The sequence below is a fragment of the Jaculus jaculus genome, chromosome 7, assembly GCF_020740685.1.
Source record: "Jaculus jaculus isolate mJacJac1 chromosome 7, mJacJac1.mat.Y.cur, whole genome shotgun sequence".
NCBI classification, from domain to species: Eukaryota; Metazoa; Chordata; class Mammalia; order Rodentia; family Dipodidae; genus Jaculus; species Jaculus jaculus.
The window spans coordinates 127,914,081-127,936,827 of NC_059108.1; the positions used below are offsets into that span (position 1 = coordinate 127,914,081).

The window sequence follows — 22,747 nt, forward strand, 5'->3', positions numbered from 1 at the left end:
AAATGAACTTCAGGTACATGGGCCATTTTGTGCATCTGGCTTTGCATGGGTACTGGGAATCAAACCTGCGTTCTTGGGCTTTGTAGGCAAGCATCTTAACTGCTAAGCCATCTCTCCAGCCTCTAACCACCCTTTTTCTTTTCTTTTTTTTTTTTTTTGGTTTTTCAAGGTAGGGTCTTGCTGTAGCCCAGGCTGCCTGGAATTCACTACATAGTCTCAGGGTGACCTGAGTCTCACAGTGATCTTCCTACCTCTGCCTTTGGAGTGCTGGGATTAAAGATATGTGCCACCATGCCCAGCTCTACCTTTTTTGTTGTTGTTGTTGTTGTTGTTATTTATTTATTTATTTGACAGAGAAAGAGGGAGAGGGAGAGAGAGAGAGAGAGAATATGAGCATGCCAGGGTCTCTAACCACTGCAAACGAACTCCAGACACTTGTGCCCCCTTGTGCATCTGGCTAACATGGGTCCTGGAGAATGGAATCTGGGTCCTTTGGCTTTGCAGGCAAACATCTTAATTGCTAAGCCATCCCTCCAGCCCAGCTCCACCGTTTTTTTCTTTTTAAGACAGTGTCTCTCATTAGCCTGGTACTTACAAGGTAAGCTAGACTGGCGGCCAACAAGCCCCAGGGTCTTCCTGACCCTGTCTCCCCAGCACTGGTATTACATGAATGTCCCACTGTGCACAGCTTTCTTACGTGTGTTCTGGGGACTAAACATGTATTTTAGTAACTGAGTGATTTTCCTCAGCCCCTAATACAGCCTCTTAAGGGCTTTCCCATGTCTGTATTTGACCCAGTCAGTACAGCCCACTCTTCATCCAGCCATCAGAGTAATGGTCTCTAGCATAAATTTAATGGTCTCACCTCTTCTTCAAACACAGTAGGGGTTTTCCTTTGCCATCAGATGAAACTCAAGCTCATAGCAGTCTACATCAACTCTATAAGCCTGAGATACAATTTTAGATATTTTGCCATAGGGAGTAGCCAATAACTGAAGTTTGGTTTAAAGTATTGACTAGCATAAAATTATCCCAACATTAAATGTTTCTAATCTTTACAGGAATCTGGTCATGTGATATCATAGTGGGCACCTGTAGTCATTCTCATTTAGAATAGCCCACAGGTATCTGTAAACCTACACTTAATGTTTAGAAATACAGAGCTTATCTTTATTTTTCTCTCTGGAAAAAGAAGACAATGGTAATATTTCTTTCTAGAGCTTTCCCTATACAGAAAAGAAATGAAGGCTAAAGCTTACACTTCCAAATATGAATTATACCACATTCATCTTACAAGAGCCTAGGTTCAGTTATCAAGTGTCCTTAAGCACTGCCTCCCATGAGTCATGCCAATCAACAAGACCTCAGAGTAAAGTGTATTCACACCAAAAAGAGTCAACATCCTCAGCTTCAGCAGAGAACAGGTGGGATTAGTGAATAAAGTATTTTTCAGTATTTATGATGTTTTGTCTTCTGAAGAGGTCCCATAAGACTTTAGCAAATATTTTTTTCAACTTAACTTTTTTTTATTTATTGTAGGGGGCAGATATATATAGAGAGAATGGTATGCTAGGGCCTCTAATCACTGCAAGCAAACTCCAAAAGCATGCACCACCTTGTGCATCTGGCTTATGTAGGTATGGGGGAATTGAACCTGGGCCCTAGGGTTTGCAGGCAAGTGCTTTAACCACTAAACCATCTCTCCATCGCCCTTTTTCAGCTTTTAAAATCACTAATATTAAAGTAAATCATTGTTTTGTCCCTATTTGAATTTATATTTTTACATTTTATAATTTTATTATTTGTAGTTCTTTTAGTGTTGATTCAAATTCTAATCCTAAACTAGTAATATCTTTATGTTCAGAAGTATATTGCTAGGAATTAAAAACAATATTCCCTTAGACTTGTTTGCAAATTAGCCTAAGAAAAGACAGACTAACAGGGTAAAAGGACACACAGATTTTACTAATATTTACATGAACAGGAATTCACAGGGAAAAATGAAATTTAAAAGGATTAAATTTGGATCTTATACATAATTTTAACAAAGGAAAGGAGTCTGGGTTCAAGGATCCATATGTTGGGAAGGAAGTAACTAGTACAGAGAAAACTGATGGAAAATTCAGAGGCCAGGCATCGTGGTAGAGGTCTGTCATCCCAGCACTTGGCAGATGAAGGTGTGCAGACTCCGAGGTCAGCATCTTCTTCAGTTACATAGTGAATCTGAAGCCAACTTGAGCTGTTAGACCCCGTCTCAAGCAGAGCCGAGTCAAAGATATTTTCGTAAGGTCTGTTTATGCCAACTTGCTTAGGTGTCTATTGTACATCTCCAGTGGCAAGAGTTCTCTTTATTTCGTGGTGCAAGGGAAAATTTATGCCCTACTTTTAAAGGGCAGATAAAGGGAAGATTAACAGTCTATGTCTATTGATTTTCATTTGTTCTTAACTCAAAATAACCTTCAAGCCAGAGTCACACATTCCATAGTGGCACATTTTGGCAACTTTCAACAGAAACAAAATACCTAATGGTAGTACAGCTTGAATGATAATTTTAGGATAAACCAACATATTAAACGCAACTTATTTTTAAGGCGATGTTCTTCCCAGAGGTAACTATTTTAGGAGTCAGTGAGATGGTTCACTAAAATCCTGTTATAGCCTACAACTCTTGCATCTCTCCAGTGCTTGAAGTAATATTCACCGTGAGGAGAGGAAGGGTTAGAAGATGGGACAGGTTCATGCGCTTCAATCTGAGTGACCAGCTCTGCAAACTGCCTGGTTTTAATTGTAGTTTTCTTTTGTGGTAGGCGTTTACATAGGCATGACATTTTCTGGATTTTGGGATTATAACAGCACCTCATGGTTTGACCTGACTTCTCTCATCTATGACCACCTTCAAGAAGGTAATATTTCTGCATTTTTAGCACATTGTTCACATCAACACTTGATTAGAATTTCTGAAGTGCTTTTGCTAAAGACCTCACTGTTTTCTTTTCAACTTCATTTCTTCCTTTAGAACACAAAGGGCTTACAGTGATAGATATGGTTTTAACAAATCATTTTTTGGTCATCCTTACCTCCTTGGGTCTTTTTGTAAGCAGTGATCTTCGTTATCTTATCGCCCCAAATTTAAAGGTATGTAACTCTCTGTATAATGAATTGCTAACTCTAAACATGTCCTGTGACATGAAAAGAAATATTTGGCATTTGAGTTATGAATAGTATATGTTAGAATTTCTAAAATGTAAAAGCAAGAATCAGGCATGGTGGTACACACCTTTAATCCCAGCACTTGGAAGGTAGAGGTAGGAGAATTGCCATTAGTTCAAGGCCACCCTGAGATTACTTAATGAGTCCCAGATCAGCCTGGGCTGGAGAGGGACTCTGCTTTAAAAAAAAAACAAACAAAAAAAAACTCAAAAAACAGACAAACAAAAAAAGTAAAAGCAAGCCAGGCACGGTGGCTCACAGCTGTAATCCCAGCATTAGGCTGAGATCGGAGGATAATTCTGAGTTTGAGGTCAGCCTGGGCTATGGACTGCGTTCTAAATCAGCTGGGCTAGAGAGAGAGACACTGCTTTAAAAAGAAATTCAAAAGGCTATGGCAATGACTCAGTGGCTAAAGGCTCTTGCTTGCAAAACCTGATGAATCAGGTCCAATTCCCCAGTACCCATGGAAATCCAGACGCACAAATTGGTACATGCGTCTGGAGTTTATTTGCAGGAGCAAGAGCCATGGTGCATGTTCTCTATCTTTCTCTCTGTCTTTCAAACAAATAAATAAAAAAAATTTTTTTAAGATGCAAAAGCATGCCAGGTGTGTTGACACACGCCTTTTATCCCAGTACTTGGGATGCAGAGGTAGGAGGATCACTGTGAGTTCGAGGCCACCCTGAGACTATAGAGTGAATTCCAGGTCAGCCTGGAATAGAGTGAGACCCTACCTTGAAAAAAAAAAACAATGTAAAAGCATAATATAGCAATTTTTTTCTTTTCTTCATGCTAATGAGCATATAATTTAGAAATAATACCATGTTTGTAATGTCTTAAATAACTACATGTAGAAAAGATCTTTATCTATGATCTGTAGCTCTATATGTTCCCATAATATTATAAGGTAATTTCTATAACTAAATATAGTATTTAAAAATAGCAGAAATTGGGCTGGAGAGATGGCTTAGCGGTTAAGCGCTGGCCTGTGAAGCCTAAGGACCCCGGTTCGAGGCTCGGTTCCCCAGATCCCACATTAGCCAGATGCACAAGGGGGCGCACGCGTCTGGAGTTCGTTTGCAGAGGCTGGAAGCCCTGGCGCGCCCATTCTCTCTCTCTCCCTCTATCTGTCTTTCTCTCTGAGTCTGTCGCTCTCAAATAAATAAATAAATAAAAATTTAAAAAAAAAAAAGAAAAAATAGCAGAAATTATAAATTTTGTTAAGCTGGGCATGATGGTACACACCTTTAATCCCACCACCAGGAGGATCAGTGTGAGTTTGAGGCCGGCCTGAAACTAAAGAGTGAGATCCAGGTCAGCCTGGACTAGAGTGAGACCCTACCTCAAAAAATGAAAAAAAAAAAGGGGGGGGGGACATGGTGGCATACACCTTTAATCCCAGTACTGAGGAGGCAGAGGTGGGAGGATAGCTGTAAATTTGAGGCCACCCTGAGACTACATAGTAAATTCCAGGTCAGCCTGAGCTAGAGTGAGGCCCTACCTCGAAAAAAAAAAAAAAAAAAAAGTGTTGTCAAAGAAAAGTTACATGCCTAAGGTAATAAATATGCCAATTACCCTAACATAGTCACTGCACAGTGTACAAGTGTACTGAAATGTCTACCTTACCCTGCAAATGTATGACCACCTCATGTCGTCTAAAATTAAAACAACCCACAGTCCTGAGGATGACTGTGTCTCAATCCTGTTGAGAACCTCTGAATAGGGCAACTTGAAATTATTCCACCAAGAAGTGAAAGTAAAAAGTGAAGTCGGATCTGTTTAGCCAGGCCTGGTGACAGAAGGGACTAGAAAGATTCCTCAAACTGGAAGACAGAGACAGAAAATAAAAGATCACATAAGATTAAGAGAAGGGAAATATATATTTAGATAAAGCTATGCAATATGCATACCATACAATTCTCTTCAAGATCCCGTGTCAGTGACGACTGTATCAGAAGATGATTTTGGCGTTTGGCCATCCTGTCTGCTGGGCTACAAAACATAAATGTCCCCACTGGGAAGGTTGTTCAACAGCTAAAGGCACTTGCTTGTAAAACCTATTTACCTGGTTTCAATTCTCAAACCACCTATATAAGCCAGATGCAAAAAGTAGTACAAGTGTCTGGGTGTTCATTTTCAGTGACAAAAGGACCTTGTGCACCCCCCTCCCATACACACACACACATTAAAACATAAATTTCCTTTGGTATAATTAAAGTGTTATGTTTTGTTACACTTTCTGATATGCAAGCAAAATTTTAACTTTCTTTTTTTCTTCTAGCTTTCCCGGGCAGATTTTTGTGGTTTCGAAAGGGTAAGAAGCTTTTCATTTCCAAGGATGGGCTTAGAAGACATCTGTTTACTTGGTGACTTGAAAACAATAATTTAGAACAGGCTTTTTTTTTTTTTTTTTTTTTTTTGGTCATCGTTCTGGAGGCTGGGAAGTGCAAGATCAAAGTGCTGGAGGTTCTGTGTGCAGTGAGGGTAATCTTTCTGTTTCACAGTCAGCTGTCTCCTTGCTGTGTCCTTGCAAGACAGAAGGGGTGAGAATACCTCCGAGTCTGTCTTATAAGGACACCATTCCTACCTATCAAATCTCCCTGAAATCAGTGAAGGCAACGCACTCCTCTACCGCATCTCCTTCCAGAGGCCCCACCTCACTACCTCTAAATACAGAGATTAGGCGTCAGTGCATTAACGTGACAGGGCACAGCACTGAGCTGAAGAAGGAACATGTTGCAGAGGAAACAAAATTTTTTAATGTCTAAAAATTGTTAATTTTAGGTAGGTAATACAGTCACACAGTTAAAATCCAATAACATCATGATGTAAAAATGCATACTTTGCCTGGTGTGGTGGTGCACGCCTCTAATCCCAGCACTTGGGAGGCAGAGGTAGGAGGATTGCCATGAGTTTAAGGCCAGCCTGAGACAACATAGTGAATTCCAGGTCATACTATGCTAGAGGAAGACCCTACCTTGAAGAAAAACAAAACATAAAATGCATATGGATTTACCCTACTTTTCACTGTTTCTTTTCTATTTTATTTTTATTTATTCATTTATTTATTAGAGAGGGAGAGAGAATGAGTGCACCAGGGCCTCCAGCAACTGCAAATGAACTCCAGATGCATGTGCCACCTTGTGCATCTGCGTCTGGCTTGCATGGGTTCTGGGGAGCCAAACGTAAGTCCTTAGACTTTGCAGCCAAGTGCCTTAATTGCTGAACCACCTATCCAGCCCTCACTGTTTCCTATAAGGAAACATTTTACTTTAGCTATCAGTGTTTATAATGTAAATTCAACTAATTATGAAGATGAATTCTCATTTCCACATGCTACATATTGAGTATAGCCCATATATACCTTACTCTCTGTACTTACCAATGTATCACAGATTTAAAAAAAAAACTATATGGGAAATGGATTTTTTTCCCTTTTATTATCTTTCACATTTCTTTTTTTTTATTTGTTGTTTGTTTTGTTTTTTCTTTTTTCGAGGTAGGATCTTGCTGTAGTCCAGGTTGGCCTAGAATTCACTATGTAGTCTCAAATTGACCTTGAACTCACAGTGATCCTCCTACCTCTGCCTCCTGAGTGCTGGGATTAAAGGCATGCATCACCACAACCAGTTCACATTTCTTTCTCTCTATTTTTTTCTTTTTCTTTTTTTTCTTTTTCTTTTTCTTTTTTTTTTTTTTTTTTTTTTGTATAGCTGCAAATAATTCGTTGCATAGACTTAGCAGATCTTAAAAAAAAAAAAAAAAAAACCCCGTCCCCTTGGGGTTGGGTGTGGTGGCACATACCTTTAATCCCAGCACTTGAAAGGCAGAAGAGGATTGCCCTGAGTTTGAGGCCACCCTGAGGCTACATAGTGAATTCCAGGTCAGCCTAGACTACTGTGAGACCCTACCTAGAAAAAAAAAATAAGTGAATAAATAAAAAGTAAAAACCTGTTCCCTGTTGATGGGTGCTTGAATAATTTTCCAATTTAAAAAATATATTTTGGGGGCCTGAAGAGATGGCTTAGTGGTTAAGGAACTTGCCTGCAAAGCCAAAAGACCTAGGTTCTATTCCCCAGGACCCAAGTAAGCCATATGCACAAGGTGGCACATGTGTTTGCAGTGGCTGGAGGCCCTGATGTGCCCATTCTCTCATTCTCTCTCTCTCTCCTGCCTCTTTCTCCCTCTCTCTCAAATAAATAAAAACAAAATATTTAAAAAACTATTATGGGCTGGAGAGTTGGCTTAGAGGCCAAGGCCCTAGCCTGTGAAGACTAAGAACTCATGTTCGACTCTCCAGATCCCCATAAACCAGATGCACAAGGTGATGCACAGGGTCGCACATGTGTGCAAGGTGGTACACATGTCTGGAGTTTGATTACAGTGGCTGGAAGCCCTGGCATACCAATTCTTTCTTTCTCTTTTTCTCTTTCTCTGTCTCTGTTTCTCTCTTGCTCTGTCATTAAAAAAAAAAAAAAGGCTAGTCTTAAAGCCAAGTGTGGTGGTGCATGCCTTTAATCCCAGCCCTTGGGGAGGCAGAGGTAGGAGGATTGCCATGAGTGCAAAGCCACCCTGAAACTACAGAGTGAATTCCAGGTCAGCCTGAGCTAGAGTGAGACCCTTCCTCAAAAAAGAAGGAAGGAAGGAAGGAAGGAAGGAAGGAAGGGAGGGAGGGAGGGAGGGAGGGAGGGAGGGAGGAGGGAGGGGGGGAGGGAGGGAAGGAGGGAGGGGAAAGGAAAGGAAAAAAGGCTAGTCTGTTGAGCTTGCTCAAAAGAAAATACTTTATTTCTTAATTTGCAAATAGAAGGAGAGACAATGAGAATGGGTGTTCCAGGGCCTCTTGTTTTTGCAAACGGACTCCATTTTCATGCATCATTTTGTGCATATGGCTTTACAAGGACACTATGAAATCAAATCCAGGCTATCGGGCTTTCAAGCAAGAGCTTTAAATATGCTGAACTGTCTCTCCAGCCAATTTTCCTGTTTTTTGATATTCCAAGAAATGCTGCCTTTAATAATGTATCAGCCAGGTGTGCACGCATGTAATCCCAGCATTTTGGAGGCTAAGACAGAAGGATTGCCATAACTTCCAGGCCCTCCTGGACTACCTTGTGAGTTTCAGACCAGCCTTGGCCTTAGAGTAAGACCTGTCTTGAAAAATAATACATAGGGCTGGAGAGATGGCTTAGCAGTTAAGGCGCTTGCCTGTGAAGCTGAAGGATACAGGTTTGATTCCCCAGGATCCACATAAGCCAGATGCACAAGGTAGCGCATGCATCTGGGGTTCATTCGCAGTGGCTGGAGGCCCTGGCATGTCCGTTCTTTCTGTCTGCCTCTTTCTCTCACTCTCTCAAATAAATAAAATTTAAAAATAAATTGATAAATAAAATAATAGTAAATAAATGCCTAGTAAACTACGTGTCACCGTATGTTGGTAAATAATTCCTGAAACTTAGATTTAGAAATCAAGCAATCCACGCTTATGAAAATATTATAAGAGAATTGTGAATTGCCCTTGATAACAAGGTTTTTAGCATTTGCAAGGATAATGCAATTGTCCCATTAAAATAAAATATCCCAACAGGTCTTAGAAAGGAAATCCAAGTGTTCCAAAGGTACAGAAAGAAGGCCTAAGCTTGGGGAAGGGAGCAAGAGAAAGGTCAAATTACTCCTAGAGGTTCAGGGGTTCAGTTTGGATCAACTATGTTTGTAATGATTGAAGGAAAGATGTTAGGAACGGGGTGTATGGGTCTGTTTGGGTAGGCACTTGAAGTCAACACTTGATGATCAATGTATTCAACAAATATCTCGTGAGTACTTCCTATAATGCATGCTGATTTAGACAAGGGAGATTGTGCACTGAGCAAGACAGAGCTCTAAACTGCACACTTGGCATAAATCTGTTAGTTACCCATGAAAGTCTGTTTAATGAAAATAATGTGAACTTCAACACACTCATTTAAAGAGTTAACTGTCACATACATGGAGCCTTTCATGGTCAGAGCCTTTTGAAGTGTGCTTGCTGGTCTGGAGAGATGGCTTAGCGGTTAAGCGCTTGCCTGTGAAGCCTAAGGACCCTGGTTCAAGGCTCGGTTCCCCAGGACCCACGTTAGCCAGATGCACAAGGGGGCGCACACATCTGGAGTTGATTTGCAGTGGAGGCCCTGGCGTGCCCATTCTATCTATCTATCTATCTATCTATCTATCTATCTATCTATCTATCTCTATCTGCCTCTTTCTCTGTCTTTCTCAAATAAATAAATATAAGTAAATAAAAATCTCAGTATTAATTCCTCTCGCTATTTAGGCTGTGAATCCATCTGATTAGCAACACAACACTTTTTAAATTCTTAGATGGGCAGCCTCAATAGGCAAATGTTCAATGAGTTAATGATGGCAGCCTATATTAAAATTTTGGACTAATGTATTAGCCATTGTAGCATGTAACTTTGAACAAGTTGTATAAGTCTCTGGATCTCAATTTCTTGATTAAAAATGGTAATATGAGATGGAGAGATGGCTAAGTGGTTAAAGTGCTTGCCTGCAAAAGCTAACAACCCAAGTTTGATTCCCCAGAACCCAGGTAAAGCCAGATGCACAAAGGGTAACATGCATCTTGAGTTTGTTTGCAACAGCTGGTGCCCTGGTGTGCCCATTCTCTTTGTTTCTCTTCTCTCTATATCTTTCTCTCTGCTTGGAAATAAATAAGTATTTTTAAAAAATGTAAAAAGTAGTAACATGGTTAAATAACATATGAAAGAACTCAGCACAATATGTGGTACAATAAGGTGCTTTTTAACAACAGCAACAAAAAAAAATTAGTTTGGGCTGGGCAGATGGATTAATGGTTAAAGGTGCTTGGTTGCAAAGACTGTTGTCCTGGGTTCAGTTCCCCAATACACACATAGAGCCAGATGCAAAAAGTGGTACATGCATCTGGAATTCATTTGCAGTGGCAGGTTTCCCTGGTGAGATTATACACATGGAAAGAAATATTTTTAAAATAAATAAATAAATAAGGTAGTTTACTGTAGTAACCATGTTACCCTCCATATGTATTTCATAACATCATTTTGTGAGCATTAAGAACCATAATGAAATTTATTTTAAGAAACAGTTGAATTCTGTCCTGATACAGATAGAGCCTTCTTTTTTTGTATTTTTTCATGAGAGCAAGAGAGAGAAAATTGGCATGCCAGGGCCTCTAGCCACTGAAGTCATACTCCAGACACATGCACCATCTTGTGCACTTGTGCAATCTTGCACGCTTGTGTCACCCTGTGTGTCTGACTTATGTGGGATTTTGTTAAGCCATCTCTCCAGCCCAGAACATTGTTTTTAAAAGGCTTTTTTTTGTTTGTTTGATTGGTTTATTTTTCAGGGTAGAGTCTCACTGTAGCTCAGGCTGACCCGGGATTCACGATGTAGTCTCAGGATGGCCCTGGACTCACAGTGATCCTCCTACCTCTACCTCCCAAGTGCCAGGACTAACAGTATGTGCCACCATGCCTAGTTTTAAAAATCTTTGTACATATAGACAATGTACCATAATTATTATCCCCTCCCACTGTCCTCTGTTTTTCCCTTCCTGAATCTATCCTCCACTGAATCCCTTATTTTTTCCAACTAGTCTGTCTTCTATTTTGATGTCATCTTTTCCCTCCTATCACGAGAATCTTCTCTAACCAAAAGTGAGAGTAGCATTAATATATGGGCATAAACTTAAGTATTTAGAAGGCAGCTTAGTGGGCATAATGTATCTAATTAGCCAGACACCAGAAGTAGTTTCCCCGCTAGGGCTTGACCTCCCCAATTTGATTAGGTTTTCAGTACCAAGCATGAACCTTCTTAAAGGCAAATGACATAAACTACACTAAAAGTGACTTAGCAAAATAGAGGAAGCTACTACTCATGTAAATAGGGAACTGACGGAGTGAATCAAGAGTCCACACATAACCACATTCACTGAATGTCAGGTGTCCTTAGAATTATGTTCTTTCAAGTTGCAGCTCTGCTTTATTTTTACTAGCTTCATTCTCAGGACATTGTCCTTATTGTCAGCAAGACTAGCTAGGCCAGTAACAATCCCAACAGCAATGAACTCATTCCAGCATCTCAAAGACTGATTTTCATGACTAACATGACCAAGGTCACATGTTCATTCATAACCAATCCTGTCATTCTAATATGGGCCAAAGTCATGATTCTGAGTTCATCCTTGACGTGAGGTCAGCCTGATGTGAGTCAGATGATGCCTAGGGCAGCCACTGGGCTGCTACCAGTCTGGTTCCAGATAGGAAACTATCCACGAAGAACGTAAAGAGAAGGAAGAGGAACACTTCAGTCCCCAGTAAAAAGTCTATACTAATAGCCCAGATTTATTCTGAGAACTATGGTATTCTGCCAACCTGAGGAGTTATAGGAGAACTCAAAAGTTTTATCTGATATAACAGCTTAACTCGAATGCTGATGTAACGTGACTCAATCAATTGTCCCTTCAGACTCCACGTTTTCTTGGCAGGTTTGTCAAGGTATAAGTCACATCCCATAAACTCTCCTCTTCTGCGCTTCCCAGGGCGGTGGTGCTCGTTATAGTCGCAGAGTCATATGACCCTTAGCAGAGTCAGTGTTGTCACGGTCAGCTCCGTGCTGCTGGGATGAACTTCCAAACCAGGACCAGTGTATGTGAGAAAGGGGTTTATTTCAGGCTGACAGATCCAGGGGAAGTTCCCTTTCACAGATACAAGTAGAGAGAGACAAGACCACCACTATCACCACCAAAAGCAAGCACCCAGTCAACAGCAGGAGACGGAAGCAGAGCTCGCTCTGCACACCTTAGGCTGGAGTTCATATCTACCCCCCAGTGACAACTGAGGGCTGAGCCCCAGGATCCACCCACAGTGACACCTCTAGCCAAGTGGCTGGAAATCTAAGTTACAAGCTTTAGTAAAACACTCGAGTCTACTGGGGGACATATATTCAAACTGCCACATATATTTAAAAGCTTTTGGGCACAAATTATGCAGATTTTATTATTGACCTATAAAAATGTAAGAGAAACTTTTCTTATGGGTTTATAACCATTTGAAAGTCTTCTTATAAGGGACCATTTCAAATTAGTATAATTACTATCCAACACGTGCAGTCTGACTTTCTTTCCACCTCCTCTCATAGCTTCAAAAAGCCAGTTCGTAGACAAGATTATATGCCATTAACATACTAATTCATGTGTAATTTCTTCTCTTTGTATTACCTATTGGTGATTTGTAAAACATATAGTCTAGATTCTCGATTAGAATTTGTTTGCATTCAATTTCTCTTTTTTTGCCTCACATCTTAAAATAATCAAACTTTGGGATTTTGTGGTAAGTCTGTTTGTTTCATATCTTAAGTCTGCTTATTGTCCAGTTAATATTGATTGATTGATTGATTGATTTATGTAGGTTGACTATATCAAAGGAAAACTGTGGTATAATGAAAGATGTTTTGCTAACAGAGAACATTTTGAAGGTAAGTTTTAGTTAAAGCTATAACAAACTTTTATCAATATAGATAACATGTATCAAATAAGTGTCACACAATAAAACTGAATAAAATGTGAAAGTAAGCTTGTCTTAAAGAAACTAATGGCCAAAAGTGAAAATAAATTGAGGAAGTCAGGTCCATTGATGGTTCATCAGTAGTCCTGTAGCTCTCAGGAGGCAGAAGCAGGAAGATCGTGTGTTCAAAGCCAGCCTTGGCTATATACTGAGACCTTCTCTGGGAAGGAAAGAAAAAAAAAGACTCGGGCTAGGAAGAAATCTCGGTCATAAGCATGACCACCTGAGTTTGGATCCCCAGCATCCAGGTAATATCCAGGTGTAGTGACGCATGCCTGTGAGCCCAGTGCGGGGAGGTGAGACAAAGAGTATGTCTGGGACTTGCTGGTCAACCAGTCTAGCCAAATCACCAAGTTCCAGGTTCAGTGAGAGATCCTGTCTCAAAGAGAGTAAGGGGCAGAATGACTGAGGAAGCAGCCAGTGTTGACCTCTAGCTCCCACAAGCAAACATGCACATGGATCCTCCACACTCACACACCTTCACACGCACATGCACACAGACCTCTTGCACATGTGCCAACAGACATACATGCAGACATGCAGACATGCCACACACGTATACACACACACACACACACACACACACACACACACATTGAAGATAGTAGACACAACTGCCCATGTGCAAGAAAAGTGTATCTAAGGATATGTAACTTTTTATTGCTTTTCTGCAGAGACTATATTAACACTAACCCTTTTGCTTCTAGAGCTATAGAAGCTGATCATAATTTTCTATTCCTTTGTGCTTTACAGTTGATTATGTTACCATTACATTCGACAGAAATAGGACCTTAAGTGAGGTATGATTTTTAATATTTTAAAACAGAACATTTTGTTAGTCATGATCTCATAAGCTGTTATTAATCTAACAAATATCAGTTAAACACACTGAGAAGCTTAGCACCCTTCATTCAGTGGTGTCTCTACATAGGCTTAATACAGATAACTACTTTTTTCTTTAGATAACTACTTTTGTTATATCTAGACCACCATGGAAATTCTAGACAAATAACCCACATATGAAAGAGGTTCTTTGCAGTGTTTTCTGGACTCATATCTCCCAAAAAGAAAAGCATAGATATTGAAATTTTTAATATAATTTGTGAAGCAAACATGGTGGCATGTACCTGTAATCCCAGCCTTAGGAGGCTGTGGCAAGAGGAGTGCAAATTCATACATAGCAAATCTCAGGACAGCCTGGGTTACATAGCAAACCCATCTCTATAAAATCTCTGTGAGTCTGTATGTGTGAATTTCTGTGTGTCTGAGTGTGTGTGTATGTGTGGTATGTATGTGATTTGTACCCAGTCAAAACATCAAGATAGGGCTGGAAGGATGGTTTAGCTGTTAAGGCGCTTGCCTGCAAAGCCAAAAGACCTAGGTTTGATTCCCCAGGACCCATGTTAGCCAGATGCACAAGGGGGTGCGTGCGTCTGAAGTTCGTTTGCAATGGCTGGAAGCCCTGGTGTACCCATTCTCTTTCTCTCTCTCCCTCTTCCTCTGTCAAATAAATAATTAAATAAAAGTAAAATATTTTTAAAGCATCACACCTTACAATAGCTAATTAATATTTATGTCTCAGAAGCAGCATTAATTCTTCCTTTCTCTTTTTGTAGTCAAGTTCTTGTTTTTACAGTAAAGAGCCATTCATTGATTGGTTGCCCTGCTTACCTTACAACATTAAAGACACAAAATACATGCCAACTGTGATAACATTTCTTCTTGACCAAGAGCATAATACTGGAATTTACCTCTTGCATACTGAGGTAGGTCTTATAGCTCAGATGGGAATGTAACCACAGCAATGAAAATTTATCTTAGCAAAAGCTGTTTTCTAACTTCTCCTTATCTTTGGCAACAGAACCTAATAAAAATCAACTAGTACAAAATTACTTAAGATTAATAGAATAGTTTAGCAGTTAATAGATTTTTTACCTCTGATGGTTATTCATTTTGATGAAAATGGAAGTCATGATGCTGGTTGCATACTGATTAGCCTTTGCTAATTCTCTAGGAAAATGTAAGCTGAATATTTTCCATATAAATTTAAGATTCCATAAAGTGGCTGATTAAGATAAACAAAAGTGGAACACATTGCTGCAGTTGTATATTTTTCATTGCCTAGGTCCGTAACAAAAACTGTGAATTAGGATTATCTTCAGGGCTGGCAAGTGGTTAAGGTACTTGCCTGCAAGGCCAAAGGACCCAGGTTTGATTCCTCAGGACCCACATAAAGCCAAATGCACAAGATGGTGCATGCATCTGGAATTCATTTCCACAAGCTAGAGGCCCTGGCAGCATGCTCATTCTCTCTCTCTCTCTCTCTCTCTCTATCTGCCTGTCTTTCTCTCTCTCTGTCTCTCTCCCTCTTTCTTCCAAATAAATAAAAATAAAGAAATATTACCAAAAAAATAGATTTGGGCTGGAGAGATTGCTTAGTGGTTAAGGCACCTGCCTGCAAAGCCTAAGGACCCATGTTCGACTCTCCAGATCCCATGTTAGCCAGATGCACAAATGTAAAGCAAGCTCAAGGTCGCACATGCCCAGTAGGTGGTGCAATCTTCTGGAGTCTGATTGCAGTGGCTGAGGCTCTGGCATGCCAATTCTCTCTCTCTCTTAAATAAAAAGAATAAATTTTTTTAAATAGAATTATCTTCAGTGACATTAAGGAGAGCATGGGTCCTACTCTTATCCTTAAGATTGTAGAATAGGAAAAACTTTTGACTTTACTCAGTTTACCAGTGTCAATAAGGACATCCTGAAAATCAAAATAACAAGTCACGGGCTGGAAAGATGGCTTAGTGGTTAAAGCATTTGCCTGTGAAGCCAAAGGACCCAGGCTCAATTCCCTAGGACCCACATAAGCCAGCTGCACAAGGGACACATGTGTCGGGAGTTTGTTGGGGTGCCCATTCTCTCTTTGTCTCTCTTCTCTCTATCTCTCTCTGCTTGCAAATAAATGAATAAAGTGTTTTAATTTTTTTTAAATAACAAGACACAAGAAAATAGCTACTTACACATGCATTGTGCATTTAATGGGAGACATATATATTCCCAATAAGTAACTTAAAGGGATGATTAGAGTTTGGGGTAATATATGATTCAAGTGGATGGGGGAGGGGAAGGAATGAGAATTTAAAATATGCCACTTTAGGGCTGGAGAGATGGCCTAGCGGTTAAGCGCTTGCCTGTGAAGCCTAAGGACCCTGGTTCGAGGCTCGGTTCCCCAGGTCCCACGTTAGCCAGATGCACAAGGGGGCGCACGCGTCTGGAGTGCGTTTGCAGAGGCTGGAAGCCCTGGCGCGCCCATTCCCTCTCTCTCTCCCTGTATCTGTCTTTCTCTCTGTGTCTGTCGCTCTCAAATAAATAAATAAAAAATGAACAAAAAATAATAATAAAATATGCCACTTTGTCATAAAGTTAAGTTAAGCTGAATAGTTTTGAGACTCAACTAATACTGTTATCTTATAAAAGCAAGTATTTTTTTGCTTGTATTGACAATTTTTATGCATGCACAGAATGCATTTTGATCCTAATCCCCACCTATTACCTTCTGGTGTCCCTCTTAGTCCCCCTTCTACTAAGTCCCTTCTTTCCAACTAGTCCATCTCCTATCTTGATGTCTCTTTATCTTCATCTATTTATTTGAGAGAGATAGAAGGAGAGAGAGAGAGAGAGAGAGAGAGAAAGAGAATGGGTGCACCAGAGCCTCTAGCCACTGCAAACAAACTGTGGACACATGGGCCACCATGTGCATCTGGCCTATGTGGGTCTTGGAGAGTCGAACTCAAGTGGTTAGGTTTCACAGGCAAGTACCTTAAGTGCTAAGCCATCTCTCTAGCCCTGTTTCATTTTCTTTTGAGGCAAGATCTAACTCTAGCCCAAGCTGACCTCTAACTCACAGTAATCCTCCTACCTAAGCCTCCCAAAGGCTGGGACTGCAGGAATGTTCCAACAGGCATGACTCTTTTTTTTTTTTTCCTTGTGTATGTGTGTTTGTGTGTGTAACCCATTGAGTTTAATAGAATGGCCTACATACAAATAACATTTTCAAATTAAAATTCAGGACTGAAGAAATAGCTTAGCAGTTAAGGTACTTGACTGGAAAGCCTGAAACACCCAGGTTTGATTCCCCAATACCCATGTAAGCCAGATGCTCAAGGTGGCACATGCATCTGGAGTATGTTTGTGGTGGTCAAAGGCCCTGGTGTGCCCATTCTCTCTCTGTCTTTCAGATGAAATTTTTAAAAGTAAAATAAAAATGTAAAAAATAAAAATCAACAAGTAATAAAAAGTTTAAAAAAAATTTTAAACTTCCATTTAAAAACATGGCCTGGAGAGATAGCTTAGCTATTAAGGCATTTGCCTGTGAAGCCAAAGGAGCCAGGTTCAATTCCCCAGGACCCACATAAGCCAGATGCACTAAGGGCGCATGAGTCTGGAGTTCATTTGCAGTGGCTGGAGGCCCTGGTGCGCCCATTCTCTATTTGTCTCTCTTCTCTCTATGTCTGCCTGCTTGCAAATAAATAAATAAAATAAAATAATACAAATATTTTTAAAATTTACATAACTTAGGGCTGTAGAGATGACTTAGTGGTTGATGTGCATGCCTGCGAAGCCTAAGAACCCCAGTTCGATTCTCCAGGTCCCACGTAAGACAGATGCTGATGGTGGCACATGTGTCTGGAGTTCATTTGCAGTGGCTAGAGGCCCTGGCGCACCCATCCTCTCCCTCTCTCTCTCCCTCTCTCTCTCTCTCTCTCTCTCTCTCTCTCTCTCTCTCTCTCTCCCTCCCTCCCTCCCTCCCTTTCTCTGTCTCTAGTAAATGAATAAATAAAAATAAAATCTTTTCTTTAAATTTACATAATTTGGGCTGGAGAGGTGGCTCATCACTTAAGACACTTGCAAAGCTTGCTGGCCTGCATTTGATTCCCCAGTACCCATGTAAAGCCAGATGCACAAAGTGGCCCCTGCATCTGAAGTTCATTTGCAATGGAAAAGGGCCTTGGTGCATGTTCTCTCTCTCTCTCTTCTTACAAATAAATAAATAAAAATATTTTTTTAAAAATTTACATAATCCCCTCCCACTACCCTTCTTTTTTTAATATTTTATTTTTACTTATTTATTTATTTGACAGAGAGAGAGAGAGCGAATGGGTGTTCCAGGGCTCCAGCCACAGCAAATGAACTCCAGATGCATGTGCTCCCTTGTGCATCTGGCTAATGTGGGTCCGTTGAGTTTGCAGGCAAACGCCTTAACCCCTAAGCCATCCCTCCAGCCCCATCACCCTTTTCTTTATCCCCTGCCCTCTTCCACTAAGCTCCCACTTTTTTTCCCACTACTTCCTCTTGTATGTTGATGTCTTTTATCCTTCACCATCGTCCACAATAACTTGTGCTGAGCCCAATATTATGAAGGTCTTATGTAGATAATGACAGCCACTGTGCGGCCATGAATACAACACCCACATTATGTCTCAGACACAGTGTTCCAAAGCACACTTTCTCATCCTGTAGCTCTTACATTCTTCCTGCCGCTTCTTATGCCACGGTCCCTGAGCCACTGAAGGGTAAGGTAGAGATGTCTCATTAAATGCTGAGCACTCAACCGGTACAAATTCCTTTTGGACAGATGAGGTTTAGGAGTGCAAATAGTAGACGAAAAGGAGACAGTATTTGTCTATGTAGGGGTCTCCCCAGAGAAGGGACTTGGGATGGATTTTATTTGCATTCTTTTTTTTTTTTTTTTTTTTCTGGAAGTAGTCTTTTTTCACCCTCCATCAGTTGAATCCCAAAAATCTTCAGATTAAAATTATCTTTGTACCAAGATGGCATATTGTGGGTGTCATACTCTGGTTCCGCTCATGACCACAACCTAACAGAATTAGGATGTATTCAGGTGGCCACACTTTTGGCAAGCCAGTAATGAGCATGGGTATTAGAGTCTATCTGCTGATTTCAATAATGACTCTTCAAAACCTCTTCATCCCATTTCACATATAACTTTGGACAAATTATTTAGTCTCCTGGATTTCATTTCAACATCTATTAAATGGGCAGAGGGGGAGAGTGCGATAAAGAGCTCAGTGATTGCAAATCCTTCCAGCTCTGCACTGTGCTAACGGGTGTGTCTCTATCGCACCTTCCAGCTCTGCACTGTGCTAACGGGTGTCCCTATCTTAATCAGGATCCAAGATGTAGGAGGGCTCGGGCGACGGGCAGCAGGGATGAGTGCTCTGTGCAGATGCCAGGACACGAGCGGAAGCTCTGGGCTCCGTGTAGAATCTGGATCCCTGGGGCTCACTGGACAACAAGTCTAACCAAAACAGAACCTTTATTTCCTTTATTTTTGCTTGTATTACAATTTTTACACATGTGGTCATAATCCCCTCCAACTACCTTCCCTTCTCTTGTTCCCCTTCAGTCCCTCTTCCAGTGAACCCCTTCTTTCCAACTAGGTAGGGTCTCTCTCTCTAGCTAAGACTGACCTGGAGTCTCAGGGTGGCCTTGAACTCACAGCAATCCTCCTACCTCTGCCTCCCAACTGCTGGGATTAAAGGCGTACGCCACCACACCCATCTTGATGTGTTTTTTTCAATTTAATTTTTTTATTGGAGAGAGAGACAGAGACAGAAATGGCACGTCAGGGCCTCAGCTGCTGCAATCAAACTCCAGATGCTTGTGCCACCTAGTGGACATGTGCAGCCTTGCACTTGCCTCACCTTTGTGCATCTGGCTGACATGGGATCTGGAGAGTCAAACATGAGTCCTTAGACTTTGCAGACAAGTGCCTTAACCGCCAAACCATCTCTCCAGCCCTGATGTCTTTTGTTTTGTATTATTTTTTGTTTGTCTGTTTTTGAGGTAGGATCTAACTTTAGCCCATGCTGACCTCTAACGCATAGTAATCCTCCTACCTAAGCCTCACAAGTGCTGGGAGACTTTACATAGGTACCTGTCTGGAAGAAATAAAGCAGAGGAAGATGCGCACTGTCGTCCTCTGCCTCTGTATGATGTGCATGGGCTGAACACATCTTCAAGCAATGGGAGAAAATAACCAGGAGCTATAACACAAAGAAAAATAATGGAAAAGCTCTTCAGACTTCCCTGTGTTTTGTTTATCCAGATCGTCAGACTTACCACTGTTTCTGTGTACACCTTTAAGGATAAGAAACCAAGCAATATACCAAAATTTCCACCTTTCCACTTTCCTAACTCATTCAGTTCTCCTATCGGAATGGTGTTTCATCCCCGAAGCCACTTTCTGTACGCTTATGGTAATCAGGTAAGATCCCATATAATTTCATTACTACAGTCTGAGTGGTAATTTGTGAATAATAGAACCAAATGAAAAAGAAAAGAAGAAAAAAGAAAAATAGCTGGGCGAGGTGGTACACACCTTTAATCCCAGCACTTGGGAGGCAGAGGTAGGAGGATCACTGTCAGTTCAAGGCCACCCTAGGACTATATAATGACATCCAGGTCAGCCTGAGCTAGAGTGAGACCCTACCTCAAAAAAAACAAGAGGAAAAAAAAAAACACAGAGTTATTCTGATGGTCTGGGTAGAAGGGGAAAGGAAGATGATGGTGTTAAGCTCTGTTGCTTATGCCCACTGGCTGATTAAAATGAGCTATGGGTACACTAGAGTTCTACTGAATCTTATCAACTCTGAATAACCTAGATTTTGCCATGAATCCATTCAAACTGTGTTTATATCTGACATTTGACAATGCTTTATTTGATTTTGTCTAAGTGTTGCTTTTACGAGGTAGGGCCTTTCTTTAGCCCAGACTGACCTGGAATTCACTAATTCATTGTGCATTCTAAGGTGGCCTCAAACTCTCTGAAAACCTCCTGCCTCTGCCTCCCAAGTATGGATTAAAGGCATGTGCCACCATGCCCAGCAAAATTTATTTACTTATTTGAGAGAAAGATTGGGTATTCCAGGGCCTCTAGCCACTGCAAAGAAACTCCAGATGCATGTGTTACCTTGTGCATCTGGCTTACATGGGTACTAGGGAATCAAACGTGGGTTGTTGGACTTTGCAAGCAAGTGCCTTAACTATCTCTCCAATCCCTGGATCTATTGTTTTTTAAGCTCCTTCTGGTAGCATTCATCATCCTTAGGCCTCCAGTCAGTTCAGTAATTAAGAGCCTGCAAACTTTGAAAAGGAGCTGATACAGGACCTATGGGAAGCATCTAGTTTGTTTGTTTGTTTGTTTGTTTGTTTATTTATTTATTCATTTTGAGACAGAGAGGGAGAGAGAAAGAGAGAGGCAGAAAGAGAATGGGGACACCAAGGTCTCTTGCCACTGCAAATGAAGTCTAGATGCATGCACCACTTTATGCATCTGGCTTTACATGATACTGTGGAATCGAACCTAGGCTGTGCTGCTTTGCATGCAAGTGCATCTAACTGGTGAGCATCTCTCCAGCCCCTGCAGTGACTTCTTGTGACAGCAATGGCTGTAGTTTCTGAAACATCCTCAGCGGGGGGCAGGGGGCGATTTAAGATGGATACAGTTGAGTCAAGAGAGAAAACGAAGTTTCTCTGCAAAATTCTGGGATAAGATGACAGGTTACAGTTTTACTTCACAGATGCAAGTTCCTTGGTAATTAACTTCAAAATGAAGACTTGTATTTGGATAAAAAGTGCTTACAAAATCCAAGATTTTGAGTTTCTAATCCTAGAATTTTTGTTGACTTGCCAACCCTCTTAGAACATTTATTGATTCCTGATACCTCAGGTGAGAGCTCCCTTTAGAAACCAATCATTTATAGTCCAGTAGGTGGAAAAACCATCAACACCAACCTAAATTCATTCCATACAACTTGGGAGCTGTATCTCAGGAGGCTCAGGTAGGTGGCATGTTTTCACTTCAAGGCCAGCCTGGGTCACAAAGCCTGGGCTACAATGTGAGGCCCTGTCTCGACAAAACAAAATAACTTGGACAAAAAACCAGAGCCAACCAAAAAAAATGTGCAAAAAAACTATGCTACTTTTTATTTATTTATCTGCACATCTCTGTGTCTACGTGAATGCATGCACATGTGTGCACACACATGCCAAGGCTTTTTACTGCTATAAATGAACACCAGGCACTTTTCAGGACTGAACCAGACAGGTAGGCTTTGCAAGCAATCATCGTCAACTGATGAGCTACCTTCCCAGCCCCCTTCAAAACAACTTTTTAACACCTTACTTCATTGTTTCTTCAAATTTAGTCTTTCTGACCCGTGATGCAATACTTGCTTGGTTTCTAACTGAAGCTCTGTCTCCCAATTTGTAAATCTATTCTATGAGAATAAAACCATCTTTATTTTGTCTATGTATGATTTCTTAGCTTATAATTCCCATTCTGTGCAGAATTTAACAGTCTGTTAAAGTTGATAGCCTGTTCCTAGGTCTTCTTGAGCCTCCTTCCTTTTTTTTTTTTTAAAGAAAACCCATATGCAAGTATTTTTTAATTTTTTGTAATTTATTTATTTATTTGAGAGCAACAGACAGAGAGAGAAACAGGCAGATAGATAGATAGAGAATGGGCACGCCAGGGCCTCCAGCCACTGCAAAGGAACTCCAAACGCATGCACCACCTTGTGCACCTGGCTAACGTGGGTCCTGGGGAATCAAGCCTCGAACCAGGGTCCTTAGGCTTGACAGGCAAGTGCTTAACCACCAAGCCATCTCTCCATCCGATTTTAGTTTTTAACACTAGCTGTAGAACCTCTAATTTTCTCCTTTGACCCTGAATTTTTGTTGTCCTATCTTCTGCTCTCTCCATGTCACTTCACAAATCTAATGGGCAGTTATGTGAACAACATTCCTGGGCATGCATTTCTCCCAGTCTCCCACTCATGTCCTTTTCTCTATATTTCCCCAACTGTAGTATAATTCAATGACTTTTATCTAAATGCTATGTTGCCTTCCCCCCCACC

At 40.8% G+C, this 22,747-nt stretch overlaps 1 protein-coding gene across 1 annotated transcript in view; it reads left to right on the top strand.

Annotated features, from left to right (window-relative positions):
• Catsperb (cation channel sperm associated auxiliary subunit beta) overlaps positions 1-22,747 on the top strand; it is a 129,820-nt gene that overhangs the window by 42,861 nt on the left and 64,212 nt on the right. The window contains exons 7-13 of the mRNA XM_045155587.1: positions 2,808-2,903; positions 3,017-3,135; positions 5,492-5,524; positions 12,654-12,720; positions 13,563-13,609; positions 14,426-14,575; positions 19,936-20,094. Coding sequence (XP_045011522.1) covers positions 2,808-2,903; positions 3,017-3,135; positions 5,492-5,524; positions 12,654-12,720; positions 13,563-13,609; positions 14,426-14,575; positions 19,936-20,094 — 671 coding nt within the window. The remainder of the gene's footprint in view (positions 1-2,807; positions 2,904-3,016; positions 3,136-5,491; positions 5,525-12,653; positions 12,721-13,562; positions 13,610-14,425; positions 14,576-19,935; positions 20,095-22,747) is intronic.